The sequence below is a fragment of the Heloderma suspectum genome, chromosome 5 (genome assembly GCF_057233095.1).
Source record: "Heloderma suspectum isolate Gila_16-S chromosome 5, 16-S_ref, whole genome shotgun sequence".
Lineage (NCBI taxonomy): Eukaryota > Metazoa > Chordata > Lepidosauria > Squamata > Helodermatidae > Heloderma > Heloderma suspectum.
The window spans coordinates 119,781,082-119,793,955 of NC_139462.1; the positions used below are offsets into that span (position 1 = coordinate 119,781,082).

The following is a 12,874-nucleotide window of genomic DNA, read 5'->3' on the forward strand; positions in this document are numbered from 1 at the left end:
TGATAAACAGCATCTTAGGGACCATGTGAGTAATTTTTTGCTGGACTGGGACAGACAGGCCATGCCATGGCCAGATACAGTAGAAGTGGAAGAAACTCAGGGTAACATTACTGACATTTCCCACCTTTCTTTTTCTGACCCTGATCTAATTAAATTAGATGAGTGGTAAGAGGACTCAGTAATGGAAACTAGTATGCCAAATAACATCATGGGGCAGAATGGAATAGAAGGTGAGCGTGGGGAATTGGGGGAGAAGCTGAAACAGGTGGACAATGAATCAGATTTAATTAGGGCATCCCAGACAAACAATTCCCTGGGTAAGTCTGATTTCTGTATCTCCATATACAATTGGCCACTGAAACAGATGGATGGCTCATGGAGAAAAGGTGCTATCAGAGTTACTATCCATAGTTGGGACATTATGGGAGGACAAAGGGGGGGCTGACCTGCTCATGTTTGTACCCCTTGGGGTACAGGAAAATAAGAGGTATAATTGAATTGATCTTCACCTGCTTGGAGTGTTGCCATGGCTTTTGGAATTTACTGTCCCTTTTTAAGAGGAACAATGTGTCCTTTAAGTGGGGTAAACACAAACTAGCACAGAGACCTAAATTCACGTATTTATACCAAGAAGTGGTTCAACAAAAGAAGGTCATTAGTCACTCCCCAAATTGGCACAATAGGGTCCATTCCCCCAATGAGACTCCGCATAATTGGATGAACTCTGAGGAAGCTATGCCTCTGTATGTGACTGAGCCAAATAACATTCCCATCCCATGGCATAGACAAGGGAGTGGTTCTGAGTGTTGGGGAAGTCCACCTCCCTCACTTACTACTCATAATACTATCATTTCCCCTAGGAATTATGTTTGGGGTACTCAAGCCAACTATAGCTGGGACAGAAATACATATGAGCTAAACAAGAGTTCAAACAATTCTTCAAACTTGAGAGATGGGCAATGTTTTAAGAAAAATATGGGGAAATCCCGATTTATTCTCCCCAAAGCCCAGCACCACTCCTGGGAATGATTGTGACTAGATGGGTTGGATTCATATTCCCCCCTTTCTATTTTATCATGGAACAAAGCTGTGAGGCAGAACAAGTTAGTAGATCAAGAGTTTAGCAAATTTCTTTCACTTTTTGACATTCTTTGTTTCCAAGAAACTTGGTTATTGGGACTTCCGGTAGGAGCCATGTCGCCCTAGCAAGGGTCCTGCAGAAGCTCCGCAGGTCGCCTCCTCAAACAGCTTTTAAAAGGTTGAAAAACCTTTTCATCTTCCCCTGGAATTAAAAGGGGAAGCTAGAGTACATCTGGAATAGATCTTGGAAGAACAACTCCTTTTGTGGAGCAGCAGAAGAGCTGGACTCTAAGGTCAGTTTTCCAGAGCGTCATCTACTCAAAGCAGTTTTAAAACTCCTATGCAATTAGGAGACTTCAGGGCTGACGAGTTCCAAAAGTATTTATGAATTAAAATTACCAACAATATGAGGACCTGCAAAATCTGTTGAAGTGACTGTTTGTTTGTAATTATACTTACTTGCTTTCTTTATGGAAGAGGAGGATGGCAGCATCAAGGGGAAGGAAAAAAGCCGCAGGACCACCGCCAACTCCCCCAACCCCTCCCTTGGCAAAGGTTTCTAGTGATGCCAGAGATGCAGGGGAGTTGCTAGTTCTGATAAAAACTTTGTCTCAATTACCAGAACAGGCTAAGAGGCTGGATACAATCTAAGATTCTATTGCTAACCTTCAAGGGGCTGTGGATTTAATTAATAGCATAAAATTTATTAGTGATTTGTTACTATTATTACTTATCCTTTTTAATTTATTTCCTTTTTTATTACTATTATTATGAGACTTTGATTAGTAATATTTTTGGCTGGTTAAATTGTTAAGTTTTACTATTATATGCTAACTGAAGGGCAGTATATGGTTATTGGAAATGAATTGTAGGCTTGCTCCCTTGCTTATATAAGACTGATGATATGATATTGAAATGTAAGGTTGATTATCTATGCTGTACTGAATTGTAATACTGTCAATGTTATAGGTATAACTTTTAAGTAGAATGATATTTGAAGTTTGTGTGTCATGGAGTTTAAATTTAATCCTTTTAAGTAACTTTTTAAATATTTTTTCTTGCTTGCTTTGTTCTTCCTTTTCCTTCTTTTTTTCTTCTTCTTCTTTGTTATTGCTGTGTCCTCCTAAGAATACTGTATTGTTGGAAACTGTAGATAATGACTTGGTTGTTGGTACTGTTTATTTCATTTATAAAGATAAAAAATAGAATAAAAAGTATTAAAAAAAACTTGGTTATTGGAAACCTCGACCCTTTTGCTGCAGGGATTCAGTTCCTTTCTGCTTCCTGCAACAAAATTCCATCAGAAAGAAAGACCCAGGGGAGGCCTGGCTACACTTGTCCCAGTGGAGGTTCTGAAGTTAAACAGGACCCAATTTACAACATTCAGAGCATTACTGTCTTGCCCCATGGGCAGTGGGGTGGGGGACCAGATCCAGAATGTACACTTGTCATGTATGTTGGGCCAACAGCCTATTGGGTCAATCCCATGGTTGTTATGGCGCGCTGTGTCCTGAGCCAAATGAACGAGGCTCAGAGGTAAAACAACCATCATGGAAGAGTAAAAGTAAAATGCACATTCAACATAGGTCACTAACCTTGCTTGTCAGGATCCTAAGAATAACTCACCAAAGCAGTATACAGGTGGGGGGAGGGAAGAGGCCCACCTGCGCTCCAGGCCTGGCTTGGTCTTGTCTTCCTTCTTTGCCAAACAGCCAAACACAAAGGTTTCTTTTAAAACCCTGCAGGGAAGGGTTGGGCAGGGCAGGGCAGGGCAGGGGGAGCTCCAGAGATGTAAATTCAAACTGATCAATACCTGGGAAGATCTGGTCATGCAGATCCATCCAGGGGTGGATCTGCACATAGAATTTACTCCGAGGCTACACTGGCTCTGGGGCTGCGGTGGCTTAGTGGTTAAGGTGCTGAACTGCAGACCGGAAGGTCGGCAGGACAGCAGTTCGAGACCGTGCTGCCTGACAGGGTGAGCTCCTGTCTTCAGTCCCAGCTCCTGCCAACCTAGCAGTTCGAAAGCAAGAAATTGCAAGTAGATAAATAGGTACTGCTTCAGCGGGAAAGGTAACAGCGTTCCGTGCACCTCGGTGTTCAGTCGTGCCGGCCACATGACCATGGAAGCGTCTTCGGACAGCGCTGCCTCTTTGGCTTAGAAATGGAGATGAGCACCACACCCTAGAGTCGGACACGACTGGTTGGGTACACTTTTTACATTGGCTCACACACAATCATGGCACATGACATTTCCCCCTCTCTGCAGCAACCACTGGTTTCATGCTGCAAAACCCATATTTTTGCAAAGTCATTTTGTGACAGATTTTCCCATCACGCCGGCTTCAGTGTGATTTGGGAGTTTCTGTGACCTCAAGACTTTGGTGCTAGCTGGGGAGAGCAGTGCTGATAGGTAGAAGGGAAAGGTGCATCATCAAAGGGTGCACACGAAGAGAGGAGTTGGCTAAACTCAGAAGTAATTCACATTGTCTTCAATTGCGTTTACTCTACACTGGAAAGGAGAGGGCTGCGGAGTTAGGAATTGCTTTGCCTTTTGTTTTAATGCAGAGGAACGGACCTTCACATAAGGGGTGGGGAGTTGGGGATTGTTTTGCCTTTTGTTTTTGTGTCTGCTCAGAAGTAAATCACATTGTCTTCAATTGCACTTACTCAGTACTGGCGAGAGGGAAGGGGAATTGGGAATTGCTTTTGAGATGACTTTTTAAATTATTCACTCACTGCACCTACACAGAAACAGTTGCTGGCATTCTATTCAGCTCACACGACTCTGCCCACACAACCCCAAACTAATGCAGTTTTAGGTGCCATTTGTCCTGCGAAAGCCAGGGTTTTTTTTAAATGTATACACTGCTTTACTGGCTGTGTGTGCCATGGCAGGAGCAAATCTGAATTCGTGAAAACTTGGTTTTAAACGGAATCACCTCAGAAAGTGTATCTGTGTAGATGGGGCCCAGGTGATCTCTGCAGTACCTCTTTAACATAAGTGGGGATGGGGGAGGGGATGATAACATGGCAATGTGTAGAGATGTAAACGTTGGTGTCTAGGTGGCCATGTTCCTTGTTCAGAAGCCTTTCCAGAAAGAGGCAGGGGAGGTTTGCTTCATCCCAGGAGTCCTCAAGGTCTCCTCGTTTCAGGTAACAAAACATTTCCATGAACACATGTACAGAAATATGGGCTGGAAGAAAGTCCACAAATTGGAAATGACTATTATTTTCCCCTTTCCCTTGACATCTCTGTTGTCATACCTATGTTTAACGTTAATCAACACTGCACCAAGGAGAAGTATGTTAACCTGCAGAGTCTTCACTTCCCCAGCCTTGTACATTAAACACTACATCAGCTTTGTTTTTGGAAAATACTAGGGGTGGTGGAGAATTCCGCCACGGATTCCAGTGAGGCCGAAAGAATCCGGCCCCCTGGAATCTGTGGTGGAATGGCCTCCTGCCCCCCCCCCCATGGAATCCCCCTGGGATGGCACTTACTTGGGGCGGCAGCAGTGACGGCAGCGGCGGCTGGTCTCCTGGCCGGCCGCAGCAGGCCTGCTGCTGCCGCCATTGCTGTCCTTGGACCGTGATAGGCTACGTAAGAATTTACGTAGCCTATCATGGCTAACATCCAAAAAAACCCCACAAAACCATGCAGTGTATGCAAATACTGGCGGCTACGGCGGCCGCCATTTGCGTTCCCTATTTTTCACTGGCTTATCTTACGTAAATATTTACGTAAGATAAAACAGCAAAAAAAAAGGGGAACGCAAATAGCTTATTCTTACGTAGCCTATCACGGCTGTCTAACTGGACGCAAATGGCAACTGCCATTTGTGTCCGCACCAGGCCATCCGCGGCTGGAAATCCGGCTGCGGATGGCCCTGGCCAGCTGCTCCATGGCCTGGCCATGGAGCGGAGTCGGCCATCGAGGATTCCGGGGGGGAGGACCGGATCGCCTCCCCACATCAAGGATTCCGCACGGAGGGACGGAGCAAAGGTAAGTGAGTTTCGTACATCCCTAGAAAATACACCTTAACTATTAGGGAATCACTGGATGCTACAGCTGAAATGAAAATGAATTTTATTATTTAGTAATTTCATAAACAAATATAAAAATACATATAATAAGTACAAAACAATTGTGTCATTAATGTTTTTTATCATAAGTATACTATGTCATTTGATATCTAGCTGTATCTGTCTTGTAAAATGTTAACAATACACTGCTCTTCTGTGTATCAAACATTAATTTTCTGCTCAACAGATATTTATATTATGGGTATGATCCAGACACTTTTAAAAGTCCCACTGGTGTACATGTTCCTCTCCCCCCCATTGCAGTCAATAGGAGAACTGATTAAGGATGCAATCCTATACTCACTTACCTGTAAGGCCGATTGAACTCAACTGGACTTATTACTAAGTAGACATGTATAGGATTGTGCTGTCAATCTTTCATTATTTATTAGACCTTTAAGAACTCAAAGAAAAATACACTATAAAATTATATTGGAAACATATTTTATTTTCCAGTACTGAGCCTCAAATGGCTACCAAGGGAAAGGTTCAGTCACATTTTCATTAACTTATAGCACAATACTATGTATGTCTACTCAGAAATAAGTCCCATTGAGTTCAATGAAGCTTACTCCCAGGTAAATGTGTATAGGATTGCAGCCTTAGGCTGGGAATAAATCCCATTGAACTCAGTAGGACCTACCTCTGAGTATACATGCATAGCTTGTACTGTTAGCCATACAAAATATGGTCAAATTTGTTAATGCTTGCCTAGACTACTGGGGAAGAAGTACTGATGAGGTATAAAGTGTTCCACTCAGTGAAAGTCTGTATCTTGTTCATTCTCTGTTCATTCACATAATTGCATGCTTTACTTTGGGCAGACTTGTGATGGTGTATTCATCTTCTCAGCCAGTCAGCCATCCAGAGTACTGTATCTATGAAGGTCATGTTTTGCAACTGACCTCAAAGAGGGAGGCAGCTGAGTGCATCCGGTAGAAAATGGAAAAAGGCATTGCAAGGTTAACAACAATAATCCAAGGCTCAAATCCAAAAACCATTTCTTCTAATCCATTGTCATACTCAGGGCGGCAGCCAAAAGCTGGTGGAATCCAGAGCTATGAAAAAGATTGAAATAAAAACATGGAAATAAATATGTCTCCATCCCCCCAAGATTATGATACAAATTTTAAGAAACAAAAATTATTAGAATCCATTCATAATCTAAAAGTTCAGTTGTAGAATTTGTTTTCATTAAATGCTTATTTGTATGTTCATAGAATTCCAGTTGTCCCTTACTTAAGCCTTTTACCTCATAACCACAGATGGCTTCCAATCATTTTGGTTGTTGTTGTTGTTTTTAAATCTGTTTCTGGCTCTCTATCCCCCCCTCCTTTTTTAAAATACTAAATCAATTTGAATCTGCTTCAGATTTCACGCTATTGAAAGAAAGAGACAAAGTCTTTATTCTATTTAGAATTTTTGCCCCTGTGGTCAAATGTAAATGTTTCTACTTGCTTTCTTACATTTTTGGTTTGCAATCTGTCTGTGCTCTGGAGCTATGTTATGCAACACAGAACTCTAAAGCTAGTTTCAGGTGACCGCACCTCAACTGAAAGCACAAGATAGGAAAACTCTAGGCCATTATCACTCCAAAGTGCTACCTACTACTAGGAGTCATATACAAAATGGTGGACTCCCAGGGATAGAATGTGTTAGAATCTTCCGGGTTAGTGGGGGAGTCAAGATATCCTTTGTTAGGCAAGAAAAAGGAAAGCACATACTGCACATACTCTCACTCCAGGATGGGGACTCTCTGACACACAATCCACAGATTCCTCAGGATGTTCTGAGACATCTAGGTTACACTGAGGATCAGGGTGCTGGGGCTGAACAAGACTCTCAAGCCCCCAAATCTTTGAAAATAACCTGATGAAAATTGTCTTTAACAGAGGAAGAGAGTATTATTCTTTTAAGCCTTAAGAAGTATATAAGTTGCAAGGTGGTGAGAAGCATCTATCCTGGTTTCTTTTCTCTGCTTGTTCATGAACTTGTGAAATATACATGTTTTTGCTCACATATTTTGTATTAAATCTTATTTTTTGTAAAAGAAAAATACAGCTTGTGTGGTTTTATTTCTTTTTTTGGTTTTCAGCTATTGAACCATGCCTAACTACCAATTACTCTCTCACCAATATAAAGTGTTTGCGTGCACGTGTGCCTAGAAACTTCTTCTTGTGTTGTGTCTGTTTAGCCCAGTGTTGGCTCCTTGGGTCATAATCAGGTGGGGAAAATATCCCTGGGGAGTTTCCCAAGGACACTGTGGTCTCCTAAGTGAGAGCTTGTTAAGATCAGAAGCATTGAACTGTAGATTTCCTACTGTTTTTGCTTCTGACGGGGGCAGCTTGGATTGTGAGCTAACAAGGACAGGGAGAAAAGGGGAAATCTTAACTGTGATCTTGGAGCCTGAGATTTCATGCTGTCTGGATTGTTCTAACCAGGTAAACCTGGGCATATACAAACTGTTTTATCACAGTTCCAAATTCTGCTAAAGTTAGTCATGGCTATGTTCTACCGGTGGGATATGTTCAGCATATAAATTTAGCTGGATTTAATTTTACCTTCATGCTTTTGTTTACTCAGATTTCTATTTCTACCCTATCTGTCTCTGATTCAGACAGAGATGTTTTTCACGTTCTCTGACTTTAAATAACTATTGAACATTCCTATTAAAGTCTGGAAACTAGTTTTGAAGAAAGAAGTTTAAGGTTGCTGCTAAAACTATTGATTCCTACAAGGATGTAGAAATACAGCCAACCTTTTCTGTAGGTCTATTTTAAGCCAAATGTTCACAGTCTTAGCCCCTGAGCCTGTTTCATATGCCAGGATGCAGCCTTGTGACATGATATAATAAAAGATTTTAAGTGAAGGGTTCCTTTGAGTATGTGCAGAGTGGCCTTCCCTCAACACTGAATGATCACAGTCTGGGATTAGAAAGCGGGGCTTCCAATCCCAAGGATGTGGTTTCTAAGCAATATTTTTGAGCACTTCTTGTTGGGATATGCCCACAATGGTTGTTTTTAGTACAATATGCCAATAGCACATCTCATCATAGACTTATCCCCCACTGATACTCCACTTTATTAATGGATTGGCAGGTTTACCATTCTGGGCAGTGGCTCACAGTTTCTTATCTTTACATTTTAAAACACTGGTTGTGCATACTCACACCATATTTCTCAGCAACCCCCACTAATATACACCTGATTTTTTTAGGGGGTGGGATTTTTTTTCTTAAACGTGAGAAAACGTGCACCATTCCTGCTATTTTCCTAGTCTGAAAGTTCCTTATCCCTTCTTTTGCTTATGAACAGTAATACGCTGGTGTGCCTAATGTTCTATATGCATATTTAGAACTTTCTAGCAACCTTCTTCCCTCCCAAACCCTTTTTTCCTTTTGGGTTATGGCTTTTACATTGTAAACCTGTGGGCTGGGACTGCTGTATTTCTGATCTTTTGTAAGCTGGTCTGATCTAGGTGCCACTTTCCATCCCCTTCACCTTCCTGCACGCCATCCTCCTGCCGCTGCCTTACTGCTGAAATTTGACTGTACAGCAGCGGCAAAAAAATTGGTGGCAACCCACCCATTTATTTATTTAGGGCCATCACAAGGAGCAGCAGGGGCTGCACCAAAGGACAGGGGGCGCACATTGCTGTGTGTTGCTCACCCATCCTAGAAGCAAAACTGGCTGAAGCATCCCACCCTTCTTCCCTCACAAGTACTGTTAGTCCAAGGCCACTTCCCAAGAATGATCAGTCCAGTTGTTACTTAGTTTCTTCAGTAGGTGGCCTGCTATAATCAATGCAGAATCAATCAGTGAGCTCCAGCTCTGTTTCAAGGGGCTGGATTATCTGTAAAGCTTTTCCATAACGAACCCCACCCCATCTATGTGCTATCATCCAGCATGATGTCATTTTCTTTCCCTTTTAGGTGTTCTGCCTTGGCCTCTCCTTTTACATAGTAACTGCCACACTTCGCTGGTTTTGTGAGCAAGCACTGGCTCGAGAGGACAGGCTGGCCCCTCTTGCTGGAGCCTCAGCACGGTGACTCAAAGGCCATAAATGGCTTTCAGATCCCATGCATTTTAATCTTTCTTTTTAAACCACATATCTAGCATTTTATGTAATGTGTGCAGTCAAGAAAAATACTTCCATTGATTTCTGTGTAACTTAACCACAAAGTCTTGTGGCACCTTAAAAATTAACAGATGGAAATGCGACTTAGGAAGGCTTAACGTCCTCTGGAGTTGTGTTTAACACAGAGGTGAAAAATGTAACCCTAAGTATAATACTTGAGTCTACAACATCTGTTTCAATTATGACTTCTGTGAGCAAGCAAGCGTCAAGTAGAGACTTTCAACCAGTTCATCAGCTGCCACACACAGTAAGCTTTAAATAATAAGCTCAACATTGTTTGCTTAGAGTTTTGAAGGGAAAGAGACACAATGGGAAACACGGTTGCCAGCTTTCCAACTAGCCTCTGCAGCTGGGGTTTTATGAGCAACTTGATGTGCAGATGTTAGCCAGTGATGGTGTTTATGCTGTGAAAAGTTTCACCTGGCCTTGTATAGTATGGAGGAGTTTCACCTACTGATTTCTGCAGATCAAACTGCTGTTAAAAGCAAAAAATGTCAAACAGGTTTTGATTGATTCTCAGTTGGCAACTCTGGCTACCGGGATAATTGGCATTGTGTTTGAATAATAACTTACTGAAAGATTACACAAGAACAGGAATGCAGCAATGTTCTTCAGGATGTTTCTTTTGTTGTTGACAGCCAGATTTCGGTTAAGTGAGAAATCAGAAGTGGAGGGAGTGACTGGGGTAGTGGCTTGACCTTTGTCTTCACCCTGGGCACCGCTTCCACTGCTCTCAGGCAGACAACTATTTCCACTGAACATGTGTGGTAACTCTCCATTGGCAGTGCCATCTGTTCCATTATAGATTTCTTTGTAGGAAGGAACAGGGGACAGGGTGCTTCCATTGGACACAGCTAGTATTCGGAGTGTCTTAATGTCATCATTCACCTTTTCATGCTCACGGTGTATGGATTCAATTATGAAGAGGTTCTGAATATATTTCTCAATTATAACAAGTATTGAAAAGGGCAGATTGTACCATGTGTATGAAGGGTGGGACTGAGCACAGATCATTGCGAGAATGGAACCCCACGAAAGGAGCCAAGAGCCTGAGGCAGTTCCAACCAGTAAGTCTGCATCGAGTTTCCTAGCTGGGTTTTTGGAGACATCCAATGATTTTTGTTCAAGTCTGTAAATCAGAAGAGCAACAATCCCAGCTGCACACATGAGTGTCAGTACTGTGATAGCATACAAATAAAACATAATAAGTGCTAATTCACTCCTTATTTTTGAACGCCCAATCTGAATCAAATAAACAACTACAATTGCTATTGTTGTAGTAAACACAATGAGTCCTAAAATGGTGCCCATGGTTTTGCCTTGAAACTTGAATGGTGTCTTTTGCTGATGAAGGTGTTCAACTTTGCGTCCTATGTTCTTCCACAGCACATAGAGCATTGTGGATGTTAAAATGTGATACTCGATGTTGAAGGGGTACAGGTAATATATTCCTTGAGAAAATATGGAGCAGAGGGCTGTTGTGGTACAATTACAATGTGGTGCATGGTCATCTAATTCTAAAAGAAGAAGAAGGGAGACCAAGTTATGACAGCATGCTATAAATATTACTTTTTCCAAAATAACCTGTGAAAATAAGATAATGGGAGTTCAGTGACTAAAACAGATATCCCAAAAGGAACAACACATTTTGTTAAGGTCTCACTCAACTACGACATCACAACAAGTCCCCTAACCTCAGAGGTATTTTACTCAATTTATTCATAGATTCACTTGTTGCAGGTAGCTAACATATTCTATATGCAGACCTAAACCTCACTAATATGTTTTAAAACAAATGATAATTTACACATCAATAATCCCTCTCTATATTTACAAAATCATGAGCACTATTTCTGCTTGACAATCTCTGATTATATTGGAAATCTCCAATTTACAGCAGGAAGCATTTTCAGCAATGTAAATTGAATATTAATAGCCATATAAACTAACCCAGTCTTTGTGAGAGCAGGTTTCAATGTATAATCCTTAGCATTTAACCTGTTCAAGGTATTTTACGTACATTATCACAGCACTCTTTATAACAACCTTGTAAGACAGGTAAGTATCATTATCTCGATAATGCAGATCATTACCTAAAGCTATGAGAATAGTGGTTTTCCTTCTCAGTTTATGGCAGAGGCAAGATTTGAACTGGAGACTTTCTAGTTCACAGCTGAGACTCTTAAGCCATTACACTACAGTAGCTCAGCAGCAGAAATAGTGATGGTGGTGAGAAATGGGAAGGACTTCCTGCTAAAGTAAATGGAAGACCAACCTATGGCATTGATCATTAAAACTTTTATTTACCACAAGACAAATATACGACTAGTATCCTAAGAAAACCACATCTTCCCCAGGGGCTTTGAGAAAAACAGCTTTATACTTGTACCATTCTCGCCTCTACAGAGGAAAGATGGAATGGATGTTGTGATTCAGTGATCTTGCCAAAAGCCATGTGTATGGGTGCATGTGCACATGCATGCACTTGGCCAAAAAAGAACAAAAAGCAGTGCTTAGTCTCCCCACTCCAGAACTTGAGCAAAACTGCACCTACTAACAGTGCAGTGCAACATTAATGGAAAGATACATTAGCCTCTACAATTTGTCAAGGGATTCCACTCTATCCTCTGTATTCCTTGGCATTGTGTCTGGTCTGTCAATATAGCACAGTCACAGAGGCCTGTCTAGGTGGTGAACCAGTAAATGGCAGGTTATAGCAGGGTCTTCTTATGAAGGACTCATTGCATGGGCTTGGGCAACTAATGTAGTTTTGGATTAATGAGGCCAAGGGCACCGGAGAAGAAAGAGTAAGAAGGAGCATGGAAAGAGAAGAGCAGTAGATGGGAACAAGAGAATGAAGCCATTTCACAGGCAATGGGAGTTTAAATAGAACACAAGAAAAAAAGGGGGTGCCAATGGAGAGGAGAAAGGAGGAGCAACATGATCATAACAACTAGTGCAATAGATTAGACAAATTAAAGAAATCAGGAGGAAAAGTTTTGAAAGAAGAGGCAGAAAGGCCGACCAAAGGCCTGTTGTAGTAGTCAATCCTTTGCCCCATTCCTACATGTATTTATGACAGGAGAATTAGAAAACAGAATTGCAAAACTCCTCAAAATTACCTATGACTTTAACTTACCAATGGATATGTTTCCAAACCCAAGAGTGATTAACCTTTCCTTGTGTTCATTAAGTTGATGCTTTGATTCTGTTAACACACCATTTGCCCACAAAAGCAAATTTGTAAATACTGAATGGATCACTCCAAACCTAGAAAATAAGTAGTGCAAATGCATTATTGATAACAATCTAGAAAATATGGGCATGAACTATTTTACTTTCATATTGGTGATATACAATGAGATGTATCCAATGTGAGTCTAACTTAAGTCCCATTCATTTCAATGGATTTACTCTAAATAGGACTAACACTGGATACAACCCAGTATTTATTACTGGTGCACAAGTAAAGAACACTACAGTATTACATGCTGCCCAATCTTTTCTAATTTAAAATAAATACCCTGAGGCTAGTTAGCACCAGGTATACCATAAGATATCCAACAGCTAG

General features: G+C 41.4%; 1 protein-coding gene across 1 annotated transcript in view; it reads right to left on the reverse strand.

Moving 5' to 3' along the window:
• Positions 1-5,154: 5,154 nt before the first annotated feature.
• The window catches only part of OTOP1 (otopetrin 1), a 32,424-nt gene continuing 24,704 nt past the window's right edge, over positions 5,155-12,874 (reverse strand). The window contains exons 4-6 of the mRNA XM_084857125.1: positions 12,443-12,573; positions 9,877-10,820; positions 5,155-6,224 (exon numbers count right to left, since the gene is read on the reverse strand). Coding sequence (XP_084713251.1) covers positions 6,054-6,224; positions 9,877-10,820; positions 12,443-12,573 — 1,246 coding nt within the window. The 3' untranslated portion in view covers positions 5,155-6,053. The remainder of the gene's footprint in view (positions 6,225-9,876; positions 10,821-12,442; positions 12,574-12,874) is intronic.